The sequence below is a fragment of the Anomalospiza imberbis genome, chromosome 3, assembly GCF_031753505.1.
Source record: "Anomalospiza imberbis isolate Cuckoo-Finch-1a 21T00152 chromosome 3, ASM3175350v1, whole genome shotgun sequence".
Lineage (NCBI taxonomy): Eukaryota > Metazoa > Chordata > Aves > Passeriformes > Viduidae > Anomalospiza > Anomalospiza imberbis.
This window is the reverse complement of record NC_089683.1, coordinates 4828567-4850127: the sequence shown is the minus strand read 5'-3', so window position 1 is coordinate 4850127 and position 21561 is coordinate 4828567. Positions and strand designations below refer to the sequence as shown.

Sequence of the window (21561 nt, the reverse complement as noted above, 5' to 3'; positions counted from 1 at the left end):
TGGTCATTTAAAAATGCAGAATTTTAAATTGCCATCGGGCTAAATGCAGTTATCTCCATAATTTTACAGATGTGGTGATAACTGTGATAATGACGCAAGTGCCCTGTGTGTGGATAAATTGTGTCTATAACGTCCCACAAAGACTTAACATTAATAATAGATCCACATCTGTAAAATTTTGGACAATGATCTGAGGTATTGAAACAGGAATGGTTTCTCTGCTGTTCAGAGAAGTTTGTATCCTTAGTTTTTCAGGATTTGACCAGTTTCCTCTTGCATTTTTCTTTGGTCCAGTTAATTTTAAAGTTGTGTGTGTATGTGTGTGTGTGTGGTGTGTGTGTGTGAGCTTTTCCCTCCGTTCTGCACAAGCAGCTGATGGGTACAGACCCACACGAGCTCAGTGTAGCAAAGAAATATCCCATCAGCTCAAATCTGTCCCATCGACTTCTGTCCCCAAAATAGGGCTGGTGGGTGGGAAGCACACAACTGGAGCCTGTCCCTGAGGTGGGAGGGGTGATAACAGGTTTCCAAACACGGCGCAAAGTAGCTGGTGTCCCCAGAAGAGCCGTGGGCTCCTCCCGGTGTCCCGGCGGGTCGGAGCCAGCCCAGCCCGGGGCCGGCCGTGCCCGGAGGTGTTAATCCCGTCTCGTTCCCTCCAGGTGAGGCCGTTCATTTAGCTCGGGATTTTGGGTACATCTGTGAAACGGAGTTCCCAGCCAAAGCTGTTTCTGAGTACCTGAACAGACAGCACACGGACCCCAGCGACCTCCACTCCAGGAAAAACATGCTGCTTGCTACAAAGTGAGTGCCGAGTTAACTCATCTCCTTCTGCCCTTCTCGGAAAAAATCCTCCCTGTCCTCAAACTCTTCATCTGAGCCCATTTGGAAAGCAGGCGGAATTTCCAGGCTCTAAATTCCAACAGCCCCGCGGGATGGAAGGATGCTCAATTCGCCCAAAGGACCTCTGCACCCCTTTGCAGTGAGGATCCTGCCGACAGATCCCGCCCCTATAGAGCTTGTAGGGGATGCTCCCCTAGCTGTTGTACATCGCTTCCAAGCCATCCTCAGTTAAATAATTTTTATGTAAAGTGGACCAAAAATTAATATTTTGCTTCCACAGTGTGTTTATCTGTTCCTGCTGCTGCTCACACACACCTGTCTGTCTGTTACCAAACTGCCTTTCCCATAGGATTTAATTAAAAAAAAAGGAAAAAAAGAAGAAACTATTCCCTCCCCTCCCCCCTCCCCCAATCTCTCTTTCTTGGGACTTCCTCGCTGAGTGTGCTGTATGTGATGATTTACACCAGGCTGTGCCTGCCAGGCTACTCACTGGATGTTCCATGGTTTGTTCGGGTACTCGGCAGTGGGTGCTGAGTGTTCACACATCTTTGTCTGCCAGGAATAAAAAGCGGGTAAAAAAAATAAAGGAAAATCCCAGCCCAAACAGCTCTCATTTATTTCATGCTCAGGGACGTGGCTTGCCTCCGATGACAGTGTAATTTAAAGAAATATATGGAGGGTTGAAAAATCATTTGCTCAAATTTGTCCAGATGTTTCTTATACGTGATTGGAATTTGATTGCCCTTTTCCGCAGGGTCAGAAGATATTAATGTCCCAGAACTTTAATTGCTCACAGACCCTGCTTTGCTCTTTGAAGATGTAAAATGTTGGACTCATTACTGTTTGTTCTCCAAATTCAAAGTTTCCTCTCTTGCACTTTCTTAATGGATAATACACATAGAAATAGACCTTTATCTTTCCTCACCCTCTGAAACCTTTAACCCACTGGGAATTTCAGAGGATGAGAGCTGAATGTCTTTTTTAAGGGTTTCTTTCTTTTTTTTTTTTTTTTTTTTTTTTTTTTTTAATTCTGGTCTTTTTTATCTCCAGTCCCTGGGTAGGCACCTGTCTTAAAAAGCTGATTCCTTTGGGTATCCTTAAAGAAGCTATTCCTGTGGGAACCCCACCAGCCTCCAGGGTTTCTGCATTGCCCAGGAACCTGTTGACTTGAGGGTCTTATGGACCAGAGCAATTCAAAATAAAATATATGTGTGTGAATTCATTAGAAAAATCAAATCAGATTGTTCAAAGGTGCAGACAAACAACTGAGAGCCAGATGTCAACTCTGATGTGGTAATTGGGGTGTCATGCCTCCAGAATAAAATAGCAAGTGCTTGCTTTTCTTCTCATGACATGAACGAGCCAGCATGGAGTACCCAAATCCTGATTTTTCTCAGTAAGGTGGCCCTGCCTGAGCAGTCTCCGAGGCTCTGTTTCAGCCCTCCCCTGCACCAGGCCCCTGTGGCACCCAATAGCTCTCAGTGCATGGCTGTGCTTTCCTTCAGGAAGAGTATTTCTGGGAGCTGCCTTGAGCCAGGGTCAGGCCTCCAGAAGGATGGGAGCTTGGCAGGTCCAGGGCACATCTCCCTTTCAGCCTGGTTGTTTCTGAAGCCACCAGGCAGAGCTGTGTTTTCACAGTGCTTCAGAAGCATTCCTGTGGCTGCTGGAGAGATTTTAATCTCCAGTACTGGTGTTATCCCCTGAAGAGCATCATTCTGAGCAGGGAGCTGCTGGCTATCCCTGGCTTGCCTCTGAGGGCAAAAAGGATGGTGGCAAAAAGGTCCCATCCCGTCTTGGGATCAATTTTGGCCTGAACCTGCCCCTTAGCTGTCACAGAGAATTGTTGGATGATCCTAACAGCAGCTCTTCTCTCCCTCTCTTTGCCTTTCTCTCTTCCCTGCAGGCAACTTTGTAAAGAATTTACAGATCTCTTGGCCCAGGACAGAACGCCCATTGGGAACAGCCGGCCCACCCCTATTTTGGAACCGGGCATTCAGAGCTGCTTGACTCACTTCAGCCTCATCACCCACGGCTTTGGGGCCCCCGCTATCTGCGCTGCCCTCACGGCCCTCCAAAACTACCTGACTGAAGCTCTCAAAGGCATGGACAAGATGTTCTTGAACAACAACACTGCTAACAGGCACACATCTGGCGAAGGACCAGGTAGTAAAACTGGAGACAAGGAAGAGAAACACAGAAAATGAGAGAGAGAGAGAGAGAAAGAGAGAGAGAGAGAGGAAAAAATTAGAATGAAAGAAAGGAAAAGAAAAAAAAAAAGTTAAATAAATAAAAGGAGAAGAGAGAGAGAGATAATCTTTTAAAACAAAACCGTCTTAATTTTAGCTTTAAAAATACTGGATTGGGCTTTGGAAGAATTCTATTAGGTAGGACAAAATAATAATAATAATAAAATAAAATAAATAATAATAAAAGAAAGACAATAATTTAAGATCAGAGGAGCACAATGGCGCAAGACCAGTGGTTCAGAGTCTCTTGCCAGGAACATGTGAAGACAACCACCAGGATTTTTTCCCCCACTTCTGTTCTTTCACATTTTTTAAATAATGATTGGGGGGGAGGGGAATATAATAATAATTAATAATAATAATAAAAGAGAGAAATGAATAACTTATTGGAAGAAATTGGAGAAACATTTTTGGTGTCAGTGCTTTGATTTCTTGAGCTGCATGGTCTGTCTTGCTCTTATTTCTTTTTAAATTTTATTCTTTTTATTTTGAACAACGTCCTGTCTCCACCTAGACTAAAACAATCTTCCAGAGTGTTCCTTTCTGAGCAACCCTATGGCCTCATTCCCCTCAACTCTTCCCACCTCATCTCACCACCCTGGTTCTGTCTAGACTAGGAAAGGAGGGGAGCTCCCAGACCCCTCACCAAGCCATCAGCACCAGCTGCATTCACAGCAGCGTGAACTTAACTTTAGGTGCCACCAGAAAGGACGTTCGAGGTTGCCGTGGCTCAGTTGAATCTGCCAGCTCTGTTTTTTAAGAACTATTTTGTGTTTTTTCCTGGTCTAGACAGACTCTCTGTTTAGATTGGCAGCGTTTACAGGTGTGTCTGGGTGCGTGTGTGCCTCTGTGTGTGCATCTGTGTATGTGCACACCCGACTCCCTAGGGGGGCGCGGGTATCCCGTGTATGTTTGTGGATATATATGTATATATGTGGATATATACATATATATATATGGATATAGATATAAAATATGCGTGCGTATCCATGCATATTAATGCATGCAAACATACCTTTGTAATTTAGTAATTTTGTCTTTGATGGTAAAATGCCTTGTCTATAATGGGTTGCAAAATTTTGGAAGTAAGGTCTGGTACAATGTCAGCGCTATCTGATTTCTTAATTTTCTGAGATCTCCTCTTTTTCTCTAAGGAGTTTTATATTCCAAACTATGCTAATGTTTCAGTCCTTAATTTCCTTGACTAGTGTGTGTGAAAGAGCTCTTCCCCCATTTTTAAAGAACTGTTAACAACAACAAAAAATGAGTGATATGAGTATGTAATTCTTTCTCAGGAGTATGCACTATTTTATTTTCTTCTGTTTCCTAAAGCTTTGCCCGCTTGGCTTATGAGCTTCTTCAAAGAGGACTAGAGATCCCTACACAATATATCAGGTACAGAGAAAAAAAATCCACAATTCTGATATTCTGATACTTTTTATTTTTTGCTTTTTTTGCTTTTTCAAATCAAAACCAGTTGTTACTGAATTCTGTAGGTGCACTTCTTTAAAGAAGCTCAAAGGGAATAATTTGAACAAGATAAAAATATAAGTTGAAATCGAGCTGTACTGTTGCAAAGAGAATAAGAGCTGTGTTGAATGTTACGGCACTTGCTTGGCACTAGGGTTTTGTACCCAGGGAGGAAAGAGTTGCCATGTGAGCTGGTTCCTCGTGATGGGAGTGGGGAGGGTTTGCCAGGGAATATCCTGATTTCTGAGCTCAGTCTGAGGAAATCTGTTTCTCTTAGAAAGATTTTTTTTTTTTTTTTAAAAAAAGTCTTGTGACTCTTGTTTTAGAACAAGTCAGTGTGGTGAGGGGGGCAAAAACTTAACTCCAGTGTTTTTTGGTGGTTTGGTGTCTGACAGGATGTCTTATGCATATGATTTGGGGTGGTGGGGGTGAAGGGGAAGTGTTATCTCTTTCCTCTCTCTTTTTTTTCTTTTTTCAACATATATTTCTCTGTCTTCTCTGGTAAAAATAACGCTGAAGTGTAAGGATATGAATATGTTTGGATTCTGCCATGTTGGGTAATTGCATGTGTTTCTCAGTGGGGTAGGGCTCGTGCACTAACACATCTTTTTATTTATGTCAGAACTGGGTGTGGGTAAATCTCCTGGAGTCTCCGGCAAAATTCCAGTGGGGTCAGGCCTCCCCCTAGGATCCCTGTGCAAGCTGCAGGACTCAGTCCCACCATCCCAAGCAGGCACACCTGAACTCAAAACAAGAGAGAGAGAGAGAGAGAGAGAAACCTTAGGCTTCCTTTCATTTTGAGATACCTTCCAAAGTGGATAGTGAGGGAGAAATAATTCTGCAATGCTCTCAACATCCCTTGGTGAAATGTTCTCAAAACAAAAGAGCAAACGGTCCCCTTTAATGCCCTTGGCTCTCTGAGACATGGTTACAGCTGAGAGACTACTCTGTTTTTCAAATCTTCATGCAGCCAGGTCTCAGCTCTTGCTCTCTGCTTGTGATTTGGGCTCGTGTGGCAATAGAAATCCAGGGATCATCCAACTCCAAGGTGCACTGGCCCCTCCCGAGCTGCTCCTCGCTCATGTACCTTTGGTTCTTCTGGGGCACTGGGGGATCTCCTGTGAGAAAATGGGGGACCTGAGGCAGGAAGCCTTCTCCATGGGTTGTTTGGATGAGTTGGAGGCAGTCTTAGACCCTGGCATGTCTCTTCCAGTGGGTTTGTTTGTGGCAGGGGTTGTCACATCCCTGTGGATGTCACCAGAGGAGGTGTGGTGGTCAAACCGTGGGACCCCCACCAGCAGGCTGGGGACCCTCAGACTGAAAAACAATGTTCCCAGTCCTCCAAATCTTATCCCTTGCCAACCAGCCCAAAGTTCATCAGGCTTCTGGGAGGGACAATCCAGGCTCCAGTGTAGGGCATGGCCCAGCAGTAATGCAATGGAAAGGGAAAGAGGGGATCTGAGGAGGAACCAATGGCCCCACCTGGAAGCACAGTTCCCTTCTCTGCCTGATGGGAATATCCTGTTTATTGGAGCAGAGCACCAAGTGTTGGCTGTTGCCTTGCCTTCCCCCGCAAATAGGATTTGTGAGGAGCCTGTTCAGCCCTTCAGCATTGCCCAGCCCAGTGAGGCTTCTGGGTGTGGGGAGACCCCAAATCAGCTGCATGTGCAGGGCCATGGGAACCTGCCCCCTGCCACTCCAGAGCTTGCAGCTGAAGGCTTTGGGGCCATGTTGGGAATGGTCTTTCCTTGTCTTTAGGGAAATGTAGGGGATTCTCCTTTTAACTGCAGAGGACAGTATCCCACCACCACTGTGGGGTAATGGGGAGAGGGAACCCTTGGAACTTCTTGTGGAAAGACTTATATGTGTGAGGGCCTGATCCTGCTGCTGTTGAAATCTCCCCTAGACACAGGTTTGGTCACTTGGACCACAACCCAAACCTTGAGCAGGTTGAGGGAAGAGTTTCAGTCTGTCCCTTGTGCCTTCTACCTGGAGGAGACAAAGTGCAAATGCCAGACTGTGCAGTGCTCAGGCAAAATAAAGCCAAATTCCCACTGATTGCAGTGGGATGCCCTCTCCCCATTTGCTCCCCAAAGCGTGGAGACAAAATTCACAAGGTTTATGATTTAATGCAATCAGGCAGGAAACAGGAGAGGAGCACATCTCTCTGTCCTTCTCCCCAGCCTAGTGCTGGTCCCAGAGGGAATTATCCCTTGCTTGGTGCCTCCTATCCGTGTTGGGTACAGAGGTTCCCCCCAGACTAAACTCAGCCTCCCTCTGGAAGGTATTTGCCTGCTCCCCTCCGCTTTCCAAACCTGACTACTTCTGTTGGCGAGGCACCTCAGACGTTTATCTGATAATTGAGTTATTAAAAGATTTGGTTTCCTCGGGATCATAAATCAATAAACAGGAGGATTAACACGGCAGCTTTGCTTTGTAACTCAAGGGAAAAGTTTGAGGAGAGACCATGAAAAGTTTGTTTTCAAACCAAACAGGTGGGTTGCTGTAAATTTTATTTCATTCTTAGTCTCTTTTTTTTTTTTTTAAATAACAGTTCTTTATTTGCCGTTGGAAAGATCTTTACTTTTGTATGCTCCCTGACTTTTTGTTTTCCTGGTTGTTATTCACACAAGATGTGATGGAAACAAGAAGCCAATTTTATGGGAATCCTTTTACAACCCGATGGTTTCTTTAAAATCGGGTTGTGTCTTGTCCCACCTAATAGAAATTCTCTGTGAGAAGCTGTTTAAAGTCCCTTTGCATGCCAGACCAATCTCTCCCCAAATCCCCAAATTTGCATTTGGGGCTGGGAGGGAGCAGGGAAGGATGGTTTTAAGACCTTTAGCTGTGCCCAAAGGGCTTATTCCCTTTTCCTGCTCCTCTCTTTCTGACCGGTTTATCACACAGACCTGTCCGGCTCTGTTTTAATACATTTCTCGGAGAATTTGGTGCTTGTTTCAGCTGCCGTAAGCATTTACCAGATCGACCCAGACAACCTCCCCCTCCCCTCCGGCTTCCCTGTGTGAGAGAGACCGTAGGCTTTTTACAAATAGTATATTTTCTTATACAAAGGGAAAAAAAAATAAAAGAAAACATCCCCAAACACACTGGCAAATGCCTGAACATTTTGAGAGAGATGAAACACTGTGTGCCAGCAAGAAATAAAGGCAAAAAAAAAAAAAAAAAAAGACCCAAACAAATGCAAAGCAATGAAAAAGCAAATGAGAAACTGGAAAGATGAAAGAAAAAAAATAATAAAAAATTCTCCTTTTATGCCCCAAACGATCCCTTTCACCTCCTCTTCTTGAAAAATCTGACCATGCAGTGAGAAATATCAGTTTATCGACTCTTCCTGAGAAGAAATGCGGAGAGGCATTCAGTATTGAGTTTGTATATATTTATTTATGCTTAATTTAACGGGAATGTGTAAATATGGCGAGCAAGTAGTTTTTGGGTTATTTATCTGTGACTCTATACCTCTGTGAATGGGTGGGGGAATTTAAAAATGAAAGTATAAAAAAAACCAAACAAAAAAGAAAGAAAAAAAAATAAAACCAACAAAAAAAAAAATCCCGCTTGACTAGATAGTATCCTATCTGAATCTTTTCTGTTCTTTATAGACAAGCTGTTATGGTAATGGGTAGAAATTGGTTTCTTGTCCAGTGATGACCTGATTTACATAAATAATAAGAATAAGAATAAAAAAAAAGAGATTGTTGTGTTTTGTTGTATTTTCCTCTTCAGTTTTTTTGAATGTTGGTGCTGCTTCAATTCTGCAGACGGATTTACTTATAACACCAAGAAGTCTTTATTTTCCCAGTCTAGGCTTTGGGGAAATTCAGGACATGTCTCTACATAAAAAAAAAAAAAAAAAAAAAAAAAAAAAAAAAACAATAAATATTGCTTCTCAGAAATGTTGGTATTTTATTTCTGTCTGACTCAAAAGTGTCCATATTTTTTCCCACTCTTACCTCTTCATTCTAAGCAGACCTATAATAAACCTCATGTCATGTTAACGTGAGCTTTTGTTTCATTTTGCTTTAACCAGCTGAATTCGGAATAAATCTTTTTCTTTCTAAAGTATAAGCCATTAAAGGAAAAATTTATGTAAGCCTGCAACTCAGCAAACTTTTTTTCCCCTCCCACCGCTATGTAATTGTAAATGTACATTTCGCTTATGCATACCTGGATGTCTGTAAATAGATGTATATTTATGTATAGAGAGATCGGGAGTGATGTTCGTATTCACAACGTGGGTTTATTTTCTACCTTTGGGTCACATTTGCGGCACCAGCAATTAGCAAAAGGAAATATTCAAACAAAAACTTCTTTCTCCCCCTTCCTTTCCCCTCCGTTCCCAAATCGGATTTATTTAGGTTTGTAATCGCCGCAGAGCTGAGGGGAGATCCAGATCCCCAGGGCGAACCCGGAGCCACTCCGGAGTGACTCTGGGTTTACCCTGCGGTTGGGAAAAGGAGGAGGGGGAGCAGATTAGGGCCTCAGGTTTTTTTAATTAATTGTTTTTTACTGGTATTATAGAAAACACTTTTTTTTTTTTTCTTGGAAAGACTGTCAATTTAACCCTCCTCACAGTCACCCTGAAAACAAACACACACGTGTGCTGGAACGGAGCCCTGAGGGTAGAAAACCGGTATAAAGCCTCGCTTTTACTGCGGTGAACTATTTCAGTTAAATACCCGATCTGAAGGCTCGTCTGGGTTGGGGTTTATCTGCTGGTTTTTAGAGAGAGCAGTCGGTGGTTGGAGAGGGCAGACGGAGAGGTGTAGGAGCCCTGACAGGCGGTGGATCGGTTTTGCAACTTAATATTTCTCTCGGAGGGGATGGGGGAATAGCAAAAATTAAATCCATCCCCACCTCCATCTCCCAAACTACCTCCCTTCTCCCTCTCCTTCCAGCTTGGACTACAGGAGCCGGCTCAGCTGATCGCCCATGGTGTCCAAAATAAATCATCATCTTCATCATAATAAAAAAAAAAAAACAAAAAAAAACCAAAACCAAACAACATTGCAAACGACGACCCCAAAGTGTGTTCTATGGGAAAGCTTTCGAGGCTCGGCTGCCTCGGCTTCAGCCAGGCTTGGACTCAGCCGTGACCTACTTTCTCTCCGTGGTGTGATGGCAAAAACGCCCGGAGCAAGTTCGTGGGGCCCGGGATGGAGGAGGCGGGCGGGTGGGTGGATGGGGGGACGGGGACAGCAGCGCCTGGGGTCCGAGCACGGGGGAAACGAGGTGGGGGAGAAAGAGCAAAGGGAATCCCCCCGCTTTCCCTTTCCTAATTTTTACCTGCACTTTGCAGGGCGGGGAGCGGGGACTCCCAAACCTCCCCTCCTCAGTCCCTCTGGGCGAGCTGCGGGCAGGTGGGGGGTGGGTGGTGGATGCCGGTGGGCTGGGAACGTCAGCGGCACTGGAGCCGATTCCCTAAAGCCAGGCTGCATGCCACGCTTTTTTAGTTTGTTTAGTTTGCTTTTGTTTTAATCGCACCGATAGTATTATTTTTAGTAGAGCACATGTTTTGCATGAAACCTTCCAAAACAGCCCTCGCCGTTCCCAGCGGAGTCTGGGGGGAGGTTGTTTGAAGGGAGAGGGGGGATCAGGAAGTTTCTCTGTTGTTCAGGAACTGTGCAACACTTATGTAAAGAAGGTTTTAAAAAAACCAACCAACCAAAAAAAAAAAAAAAACCAAAAAAACAAAACAAAACAAAACAAAAAACCCAAAAACAAAACCCCAAAACAAAACAAAAACAAATGCACCGAGAAAAGCTCTCCTGTAGCTCAGCAGAAGCACCCGCTTGTGGAAACCGAGGGCTCCCTTTGAAACGGGACCCGACGAAACGAGGAAGGGCTCACCCCGAGTTTCCCAGGCTCCCGGCGACTGTGTCAAGGTTGCAAATTCAAAGCACATCTATGTGTCTGTTTATAATAAAGTGCAGTTTGCTGCTTCGGGAGGCAGTGGTGTGTCCTGCCTCCTCCCTGGCCGTGCAGCCAGCTCGGGCACTGGACCACTGGGCTCTGGAAACATGGTGTCAAGAAAGCAGGAATATTCTTGCTGATCTCCTGTTCACTACATTTTCCCAGAGACCTTCAACAAGACAAGATCACATTGATGTTTCTCTTTCTCTCTTTCTCTCTTTCTCTCTTTCTCCCTTTCTCTCTTTCTCTCTTTCTCTCTTTCTCTCTTTCTCTCTTTCTCTCTTTCTCTCTTCTCTCTTCTTCCCCTCTTTCTCTCTTTCTTCTCTCTTTCTCTCTTTCTCTCTTTCTCTCTTCTCTCTCTCTTCTCTCTCTTTCTCTCTTTCTCTCTTTCTTTCTCTCTCTTCTTACCTATCCACCTATGTCCTGACCTTCCTCCTGGCATCTTCCCCAGCTAAGGATAAACTCAGGGGTAGCCGCAGTAACCCCAGCAAGCCCAGCCGTACCCCAGCTCAGCAGCACCTCCTCTCCCCACTGCGCTGGGCTCTCATCTGCTTTCCCAGCCATGACCAGCAGGGATCTTCCCTTCCTCCACCTCTCCTGCCTTGCCCCGTTCCCTTCCTTTAAACTCCAGGTAGTTCTAGTTTCCATTACAAAACTTCAGCATGATTTATATGGTTATAAACATCAGTTTTGTCTTTCATCCCTGTGGGGTGAACTCCTTTCTTTCCTTACTTTGGCTTTTTTTCCTGCCTTTTCCCTCCCTACCTGCATGGTATGGCCCACATTTATACAAGACCTCATAAATAACATCTGGTGTCCCTATGATGGAACTAGTCAAATGTCTTAAGTAATCCCCAGGACCAATATATCCACCGAATTCCTTCGTTTTCTCTGTCTGTCTCGTAAACAGGCACCCACACATATTTTCCCCCGTCGCTGGAAGTGTATCTGTGTCTGTGCACAGCTGTACCAGGACTTTGTGTTACATTTCGTGTCACAACTTCACGTAGCTCCAGAGCCGGTTCCACTACTGGCTTTTAGGAGTTAAGGGAAAAACAAAAATGCGCCTTGTCTTTGCCCTCGGAATTTAACCCTTGCAGGAGAGTCCAGCCGGTGCAAGGGGCCGGTCCTTCTCGGAGCTCTCCCCTCAGGGCTGGGCTCTGCTGCTTTCCGCACATGCCGGTGTCCCAGCGGAGGAAGGGCTGCCCCGATTACCCTTCCAGTAAAATCCCTTCTCTGCCTACGAACGCTTCCTGGGGCAGGGAAGGATAAATCTCTGTGGGTTTACGAGTTAAGAGTGTCTCTATACCCTCTGCTTTATATGAAGAAGAAAAAAACCCCAGAATCTCACGCAACTGCGAAATAACCGCAATTACTTGGAGACTCCTCCAAACAACATTAAAATTAAAATAAAAAAAGTGTGTGTGTGTTTGTGCACGTATTTCTCACCCGAATTTTCAGAATCTTTTTACCTCCTCAGGCTCCGAATGGGGCAAACGTATTAAAAATCCCTCAACCAAAATAACACCCAAACCACCCAAATCTAACATTTGCAAAGTGTTTTTAATACAAAGGCAAACACCGGACGTCCACAGTTCCCCAGCGTGGGGAGGTGCTCTGGGTATCATTATTTCATTATTAGTCCTGTTAACTACACAGCGAAATCTCATGCATCTCCTGACAGCGTGAGAGGAGGATGCTCTCCTCAGGTCGAGAGGAACACTTCCTTTAAAACAAAAACCTCTGGCTCCTTCCAGGTGATAAATCGGTGCACGTTGAGATTTACTAGGAGCATTCTCTACAATTGCAATTATATCCATAGTTTTACTCGTTTAAAACACCAATGTGAAGGAAATGCGTGTGGACATTTATTTTCCTTGTAAAAATCCGCCAAAGTACCAGGGAAGATTCTTTGCCTCATGAAATCAGCACAATAGTTTATCATCGTGCACAAAGCAACACCTGGCAATCTTTTTGCTCCTGTGAAACTCCCAGCAACTTAACCGAAAGCTGCAGTTTTTGCAGAAAGCTGTGACCAACGAGATGGGTGAAATTAGTCCTGGACACCCCTAAACTGCGCTTTATTCCAGTGCAGAGTGGAACCTGTTTTGGCTGAGAAAAAGGGAGCCTGATAGCAGCTCTGTATAGAAAATCATAGTATAATAACTGGTAATGATGGGAAGCGGGTGGGGGGTGGTGGTGGAAGAACAGCAAACGGTGCTAGAAAACATTTTTTTGGGTAAACGGTTTTCAGGGAAATAGTCTGGATAAAAAATGCTTTTTAAATTTGCGAGCAGGAAGGAACACAGAGAAACACTTGAAAACAAAAAGTTCTGGATTTTGATATTAAGATGAGAGGGTGAATGTGAGAGGTGGTTCCGCTCGAGAAGTGAAGTCAACGCTGGCTCTAAGCTGCCCCAGAGCCACCTGCTCATCCCGGCACTCACATAACGCCCATGAATGGAGACTGAGATACTGAAGGAGGCTGTGGTTAAACCCCTCCAATCCTGATTTCCCGGGACTTTGCCATCGCAGCTGGAGCCTGGAGGCTTTTCCTTGCGCCGGCAGCTGCCGGGGGAAGACGGGGGCGATGGCCGAGGCAGAGCAGAGACCTCCTTCTCCTTACGCTTCACAGGTTTCTCTAAACTTTAACTCAGGAGTGACATGAGACGAGCGAAAGTAGCTGAGCCCCGACCTGAAAACTCGCATTTTGGAAAGAGATGGGTTTTCTACTCCCTTCTTTTAGTTGAGTATGACTATGTGGTTTTTCCTCACCCTCCTTGCTCTGGCTTAGAAGTTTGGGCTTGTTTGGAAAGTTTGGAAAGAATAACCATGAAAAAAACAAACAAACAAAAAACAAACCCAAACAAACATTAAAAAACCCCAAAAAAACCCCAACACCAAAAAAAAAAAAAAGAAAAAAAAGGCAAGTTGGTTACAGAGAGTTTCCCGTCTGGATAAAAGGTGATAATTGTAGTGGTTTTCTCGCTGATGTGGAGCAATACCAGCACCCCAAATAAACACCCTGGGATGGGGTACAGTTCCTCGTGTGCGAGTCAAGGAGGGTTTTCCCCTTCTCCAGCGGTAAAAATCGTGCCTGTGTGTTTGTGTACTTACATGTGCTTGTGTTACTGACCTGCGGGAGATATTTCACAGCCACTTATTTCTCCCGATGCAGAAAATGAAAGGTACGGGGTTATTAAAATGAAGGGTTCAGGGTTGTTTCCTCCATTCCGCACTTGCTTTTTCCGTCTCTCTATTTCTGTGCCCCATCCCGTGCAGGCAGAGCCTTTCACAGGCTCTTTTATTTTCCCAAAACACCTGACACACGGCTCCGTGAGGCTCTTTCTGTAGTCTGGGCTCCAAGCCCTGCCAGGAGGGATGGCCTCGCTCTGAAACACGCTCGGACAGGGCTGATGGAAAGCGACAATTAACAGTGATGGGGAAGAGAGGAAATTTGGGTTAACCCCAGTGATATCGGTAATCCTGACTAGGAAATAATAATAATAATGATGATAATAATAATAATAATAATAATAATAATAATGATGATGATGATGATGATGATACCACCACAGATATAATAATAAAAAAGCCAGGATAAGAGGGAGGAAGACCTAAGAGGGAGGTCGTCCTACCAGCCTCATCACCACCTCCTTCAACCTTGCAACCCTCATCCCTTTCTAGAGGGGGTCAACACAACCCCAAAGCTGCCCCTTCTCCCCTCCATGCAGGGTGATAAGGAGATTGCTCTGCCCGCTCTGCTTCCCCGACTTTCCCCCTTCCCCTCGCCCCCTTCCCAACATCCTGTCAAGCAATAGGCTGTAAAATAGTTATCCAGCCCAGCACACAGGCAAGTGCCGTTTGAGAGTAATTTCTGCCCCGAGCACTTGGCCGGGGGCAAAGCAAGCGTGCTCTCTAACTGATCAACCTGGATATTTCATTATTCATTAATTTACTGTTTAACCAAATCCCACTCATTATCAGAGGCAACGCTTGGCAGAGCCCAGCGAACAGTAGCAGTTGGTGTCAGGCGTGGAGAATTGGCCCATTTGATCCTGGGCTGTTTTATTATTCAACACCACTGACTGAGAAAAAGGCCCATGAATAATAAAGAGCCAAAGCGTGTTTGAACTGAGAAGCATGACACAGCCTTACAAAACAGCAGTTAAGAAATTAAAGGCGAGGTGGCCCAGGCTTTGCATTTTTTATTCTCACTGTGGGCACAGGCATTGGGATTCCACATTTTTGTTGCTCCTGTGTTTATTGTTGTCGCTGTTACTATTTTCCCACAAGCTGTTTGAAAGGTGTGAACCCAAAATGTAGATTGGGATCTTTTTTGTTGCAAAGGTGCTCTCCCTGCTCTATCCTGATAATAGTTTTTGTTTTAATAATGGCATATGTTGTGCTGCATGATTTTTCTGCCTTCCTTTACTCCATGGGAAATGAGCCCACTACAAACATCAGACATGGATCATTTTGGGTGTAAATCCACAATAACCCTCTCAAGAGAAAGTTAACTGAGCACAGGGATGCCAGTGGTGCCACAGAAACTCTGTTGAGATCCCGATGGACCCTCAGGGCTGGGTCTAGTCTTTGAGGATCAAGCCTCCAGAAAAATTCTACTCTGAAGGCATTTTTCATATTTTGATGAAAAATCAAAATAGGCAGTGATGGATCATCAGCTGAAAAGCAGAATGTACCTCCTAGAGAGTGACAATTAAATTTTTTTAATGTTCCCAGCAAATGATTGAATTGTAATCCTTACTGTCACCATAAAGCTTTTGACTCTTTGGAACACAGATCTTTGCCCCTTGGCCTTAACCTTGCCTAAAGTATGGCAAAACCTCACAGGTTTTATCTCAGTTACATCAGGATTGCATTTTCCAAAATGCTTCCATTTCTGTAGGATGTGTGAGTGGTGACTATGGAGTGCTGGCACTTAGCATGGCATTAAAATAATGGTGATTAAAAGATGGGGTCCTGAAAAAGAATGAGGAGCAAGCAGCCAACAGCAGCTTGGAAAAATGTTGATTAAAATACCTCTGACTTATAAAAGTCATACACAGAATTGGGATTTCTGACAGGTGGTAGATGTGCAGGGAATGATAATCATAATGCCAAGAGCAGGTTATCTGCACATGTTTGTTCTGGTCAGGATCAACAAAGACCTCCTAAATGATTTAGAGTTATTTGATGCGGATCAATTGTTTATTTAATAAAAAAGTGGCCAATTCTACCCCACACCACATGTCTTGTTTTATTTGTGGCCTGGCTTCCTGCAAAGGCATTTTTGAACAGGCCATGTGTATCCTATTGTGGTAGGCACTTATCCATAGACTCTCTCTCGTCCTGCAGGATTTTTTAGGTTTGGATGGTTTTGGTTATGTTATTTTTCTTTTCTTGTTCTTCTTTTTCCTTTCTCCCACCACCTGCAACTACTTCTAGGAGTGAATTTTGTTGGGAACTTGTCCTGATTAATAAAAACTCCAGTCCAAGTCTCTGTCAGAAATATACAATTGGAAATTTGGCTTCTTAATCAGAGTTTTTCCTTATCTTCCTAAATCAAAACATACTTTAGAAATTACCTCAGATTCTCAGAGATTCCTCTTAAGTCTGGTTCAGATTGTGGGTTTTAAATACTGAAAAAAATAGTGTGATGTCTGTGCATGTGGGTGCACATGGGTTGGTACAGATAAGCTTTCTCTCTTTATGCCTCTGAAGTGTCTGAGCACAACATTTTCTTCTATCTGCTTTTCTTACTGATCTTTTGTTAATATTCATGGCTGTGGCTAGTGTTCCTGGAATTGAATGCACCTGGTGAAACCAGTCCCATTGCCTCGCAGATTTTTTGTTAACATTTGTGTGGGCTTCACAGACCCCTGAAGTGGGTCTTGTCTTCATGAAGACATGATAAGCTTAAGAGTGAGGTCATAGAGGCAAAGAATCATAGAATGGTTTGGTTTGGAAGTGGTCTTGAAGGTTATGTTGTTCCAACTCCCCTGCCATGGGCAGGGAATGTTCCACCAGACCATGTTACTGGGAGTCCCATCCAACCTGGCCTTGGACACTTCTGGGTCTGTGGTCACTTAAAAACACTTTTGCTGAATTTGGGAGAAGAAGGATTTCACCTGCTCATCACCAACTCCTCAGGAAGGCCACACAGCCATGCAGAAGGGATTATTTGTCTGGACCACCTCAGGTGCCTGCAGGCTGCTTGATGGGTTCTTGTCCGTGTGCCAGGGAACATCAGGAATTTGCTTTTGTAACATTCCCATGGATGCAGCAGGGGATTGAGGAGGTGACTATATTCCTCCGTAAGAAACTCCATCACTCTCCCTAGATGAAAGGTACAGCCTTGAATTTACAGTGCTGGTACTGCTTTTTGTTTCAAGTACACAGCATTTTGTATAATAGTGCCTTGGTTTAAAGTCCTGCCAGAAACTAAAATAAAAACCACCACTTCATATATTCTTCAGGAGTAAAAAATAAGAATTCAAGGTGATTTTCTGAGAGGGCAACAGTCTACAGAACAGCAAGCCTTTCTTTTCCTCAGTAGGAAGTGGGTGCTCTTTGTGCCACTGAAAGGAAAACTAAAAAAAAACCCCAAAAACACTCCACTGTCAGAATGAAAGAAGAAACCTGGTGTTTCCATGTGTGCATGGATGTGACGAGCAGACGTGCATCCCAGGGAGGGCTGTTGAGCGTAAGTGGATGTGAATGTCAGCGGAGGATTGTAGGTGCAGAGCTGCAGGTTTAATCACATCTGATGATAATTGACCATGGGGGGAGGTGGGCAGCGCTGGTGGTGTAACTGGACGGGGAGTGTGAGGGTGTGATTGTAATTAAGTGTGGGTGTAACACTCTGAACATAACTGAATGTGAGTGCCAGGAGTTGGGCACGTAACCCAATGTGAAAGTGTCTGAGTGAGTACATGTTAGTGCAGGCAGGAGGGCATGATTGAAGCTGAAGGTCAGTGTGTGAGTGTGTGTGTGTGTGATGGGGCTCGTGTGTGAGCAGAGGACTCTCAGTGCTAGGAACAAGGGCTACAAAACTAGTGGATGCAATTAGTGAACCTAGTAGTGAACAGTGCTGGGCTAGTCTACAAAACATTGACTTCTTGTCAAATAAAATACTGCATGTATTTTTCCCCCTCTTCATTCTCCCAAGTGCATAGTTTTTTTAATGTACAGTTTAATCTGTGAGTTTACTGCAGGAAAATTTGCACAAACAAGGAATTCCCAATGTCTGTTGGAGGATATTTGTGTCAGAGGTACTTGAAGATACTTTTTTTTTGTCATGTGTAATATGTGATTCTGAGAGCTGCATTGATCCAGTCAAGGCAAAGAGCTAACACATCATAAACTATATGTAAAATCAAAACTAATTATCACAGCTTGATTTTCATGTATTAAACACACACAATCAACAGCTTGTAGACCTGAGAGTGAGATGCCTCCAAGAAATTATTTGGAATGTTAATTCAGATAATGACTAAACTGCAACCTTGAGGACCACGTGTGAATAAAAAAAAAAAAGGTGCATTAATTCAATCCTTCTTTTCCCCTCCAAACTAGTTGTGCAGCTCCAGTTGTTTGTGTGCCAGAATGATTTAAAGTGATGTTACCAGCAACACACTCTTTGGCTTTTACCAATATATGAAAGTTTCCTATTATTTTCACCTTCCTTTTAACAGCCTCTCATTGAGACAGGCACACACTTCTCTTCTCATGCCTTAGGGCTTCTTGACACTTCAGAATTTACCAGAATAGCTATTCCAGAATTCTGGAATAAAACAGGCTACATGGGGGCTTTAATTAAGCAACTACTTGGGAACCATTATCCAGAAATAGTAAATTTCCAGGAGTAGAAAACCTTTAGAGAAACAATGTGGCTGAGTGAGAGACATGGCATGGGAATGAGGAAAAAATGCTGTATTTTCTCAGCTCCACCTGAACAGCTGCTTTAACCCTCATTTTTAATGTTCATAAATGAGGATAGAGAGACACATTCTAAGGCTAAGTCCTTCATCTAAACACTGAAGTTAATCTCACTAGATTTTACTTGACTATAAGGAGATTCCTGTAAATATTGCAAAGGTTGCCTCTACATGGATAGAAATATCTTCCAGTGGGTGCCTCGTGTCACCCTGACCTGAGTACCTAGATTGGCTGGAAGAACATAATTTCTACATCTTTGTTTCTCAGTGGACTTTACAGACATCCAGAGGACTCAAAGAAGATATTATGAATTGCCTTTTCTGCTTAGTGATGCTCTCAATGAACCAAGAGGCTGTATCTGATAAGTTACTAAATTAGGCAGAGATGAGTGGCAAAAAGATTTTTCCTACTTAATTTATGCTGAGAAGAATTTTGAGGTCTTCAGACAAAAAAATTGCACTTCCCTAGTAGTCTTGTCACTGCTGCAGAATTTTCTTCTTCCTTGTGCTGTGCTTTTTTGTGCAAGGGTATTTAACTTGTTTGACCTAGGAGGCTTCAGCTTTTGAGGCCTAATAGGTAAGACATGAATTCAAGTTTCACAGCATCTTTAGAGGCACACTTTGTTCTGACTCTATTGCAGGTGCTTGGCATTTCTCTGCTGCCACAGGAGGAGCACACAATGTCTAAAGCAGCAGAGAGTCTTTGGATGTGGTCTCCACATTTAACACTTGCCACTGTAATACAAAGACAGGTCTAGGGGTGCACAGGAGCTGTCCAAAGGGAAATCAGACTCCCCTCTGTTTCCTCACTCCTAGTTTCACAGTCAATTGCAGCATGAGGGGGTGAGATTCTTTTTTCCTAAGGTAGCCTGGTGCTTTAAGGAGCTTTACTGGGAGACAGGAGCCTGAAATCTTTCAAGTGGAGCAGGACACTAACCCTAAATGTCCTTTTTTTCTGGAAAAAAACAACCCTTATTTCAGGTTCACTTTGAATAGTAGCAGCTATGGACTGGAAGTGACACCATCTCTCACCTTTTAGGAGACATAATGGTTTTAAACCCATTGCCTCTTGTCCTGTCATTATCTGTCCATGTGAAAAGTCTCTCTCCCTCTCTTATAAGCCCCATTCAAGTACTGGAAGGCTGAAATGAAGTCCTCCTGAAGCTTTCCTTTCTCCAAGCTGAACAATCCCAGCTCCCCCAGTCTGTCTCCACAGGCCTTTGATAGTTCTCTGATTTGTGATTAACGTTCTTCTGTGTTGTAGAGGCAGGCCCTTGGATTATGTTCCCAGCCTTCTCTGTGGTATGAGAGTCTGAGGACACAGATTCAGGTCTGAGCTGTGGGTGTTGAGTCACTGAGCGTGGTGTCTGCTTCAACACCCACCCGTCACCGCCACAGCCTTTGGTGACATCAGTGGCCCAAGACTGGGGCCTTCAAGTGTAAATTTTAAGGAATGAATCAGTGCGCACTCCCATAAAGGTTCCTTTTGGAAATGACTTGATTAAAAATAACACACTTAGGAGAGGTGTTTCAGCTCCAGCCAGACCTCATTAACAGAATCACTCTTGATGTTCTCCTTGGCAAGCCTGGCTTTAGGTCTGCCTCAAACTTGTTTATGAGGTTGTTTGAGGTTTGTGCAGCACACAAGATCTCCAGTTGGAAAAGTGTCACTGCATGAGGCTGTAATCCTTGCTGTGGTCAATGTGTTGAGAGTTTTATATTTCCTGACCGCAGGATCTTTCCATAAAGTGGAGGGGGGGAGGGAGATTATTGTGATTAGCCAGCTGGTTTATTAAAACTTCTGGAAGCCATGGTGAAGCTTTAATGAGATTATTGCGTCCATAAACTGCAAAGTTTCTTCTGCTCTTTCTTATTATGGGGAAAAGAGAGGAACTGGCCAGGCCTTTCTCAGGCCATGTGAAAGGTTATTAGAGAATGTAACTCTGGGTGTTCATGGTGGCAGCAAGAGAGGGAGAGGCTTTTCTGATGCATTCACCAGCGGAAAATTTGTGGGGTCTTTTTCCCCTTCCCCATGGTCTCTGGGGATGTAAAGTGCAGCAGGATCTTCTGGCAGCCCCACCAGAAACGGGGGCAGGAGTCCCTCCTTCCATCAAATTTCCCTGGTTAACCTGCAGGGCGAAACACGAACAACTTTTCCATGGGCTGGCCATGATCCATGATTTGAAACCATATATTGCATTTATAGACCTTGTTTTGGCAGGGTCCTGAGGCACCTACACAACAGTCTGAGTGTGACTTCAGCCTGGTCTGGCTGTGTCCCTAGCCAGAGGCACACCAGGCTCCCTTTTCACCCTGTGAGATGGATAGAGCAGCAGTTTTCACATGATAACAACAACGTTTAGCATTTGTGTAGAGCAACACCTTTTTGGCTTGCTTTTAAAGGTCAACTCACTCATTGCTCTGCCAGGTAGCAGAATGACATGATGCAGTGCGCAAGGAAGAGTTGAAGTGTGACCTGGATTTGAGGAAAACCAGTAAGGTCATCTGTAAGGATTACTTGGCCTTTCTGTCTTGATTCCTCTTTCTTTCTACTACCTTAAAATTAAATGTGAAAAAAATACAGGCTGTTCTAGTAATTTCTGAATCTTCTCACTTTGTTAATTATGTTATTCTAGACCTTAATTTTTCCCAATTTCATTGTTCTACCCTCTTTTTTTTTTTTAATCAGCTCCATTTTTTATTTACTTTCACATTTTATTTTTTTAAGCCGGGTGGCATTTAGCCAACTGTCATTTTGCTTGAAGTTGTGGAAGGAACATAAGAAAAGCTTCACAAGAAAGAAGAAAAATATGCCAGGTTTTGTCCATTCTGGTGAGCCTTCCTGGACTTCAGAAAAAGAAGGAAAAAAAAAAGACTGAAACAGTGGGAAACTCAAATATTTGTAACATAAGGAGTTGTAAGTCCATCCTCCACAGCAGACAGCTTGGAGCTATCAGACCCCACTTCCTTGGCATCTGGCCCAAATGGCACAATCGAGTCATATCAGTATCCATATGGGGCAGATTATTCTTCATTTGGGTGACTTTGATGCAAAAATAGACAATATCACACCTTCTGGTGTCAGGCTGCAGCACACAATGCTCCCATATCCACCTCTTTACAATCACACCAGT

At 44.0% G+C, this 21561-nt stretch overlaps 1 protein-coding gene across 5 annotated transcripts in view; it reads left to right on the top strand.

The window, feature by feature from the left end:
- The window catches only part of TFAP2B (transcription factor AP-2 beta), a 33523-nt gene extending 23871 nt beyond the window's left edge, over positions 1–9652 (top strand). For 4 of the 5 annotated variants that reach the window (XM_068183218.1, XM_068183216.1, XM_068183215.1 and 1 more), the window contains 2 exons: positions 660–801; positions 2744–4051. In XM_068183218.1, coding sequence (XP_068039319.1) covers positions 660–801; positions 2744–3044 — 443 coding nt within the window. In that variant the 3' untranslated portion in view covers positions 3045–4051. Of the gene's footprint in view, positions 1–659; positions 802–2743; positions 4052–4418; positions 4482–9472 lie in introns of those variants that run through there. The other variant, XM_068183213.1, reaches the window with a different exon arrangement.
- Positions 9653–21561: the final 11909 nt, after the last annotated feature.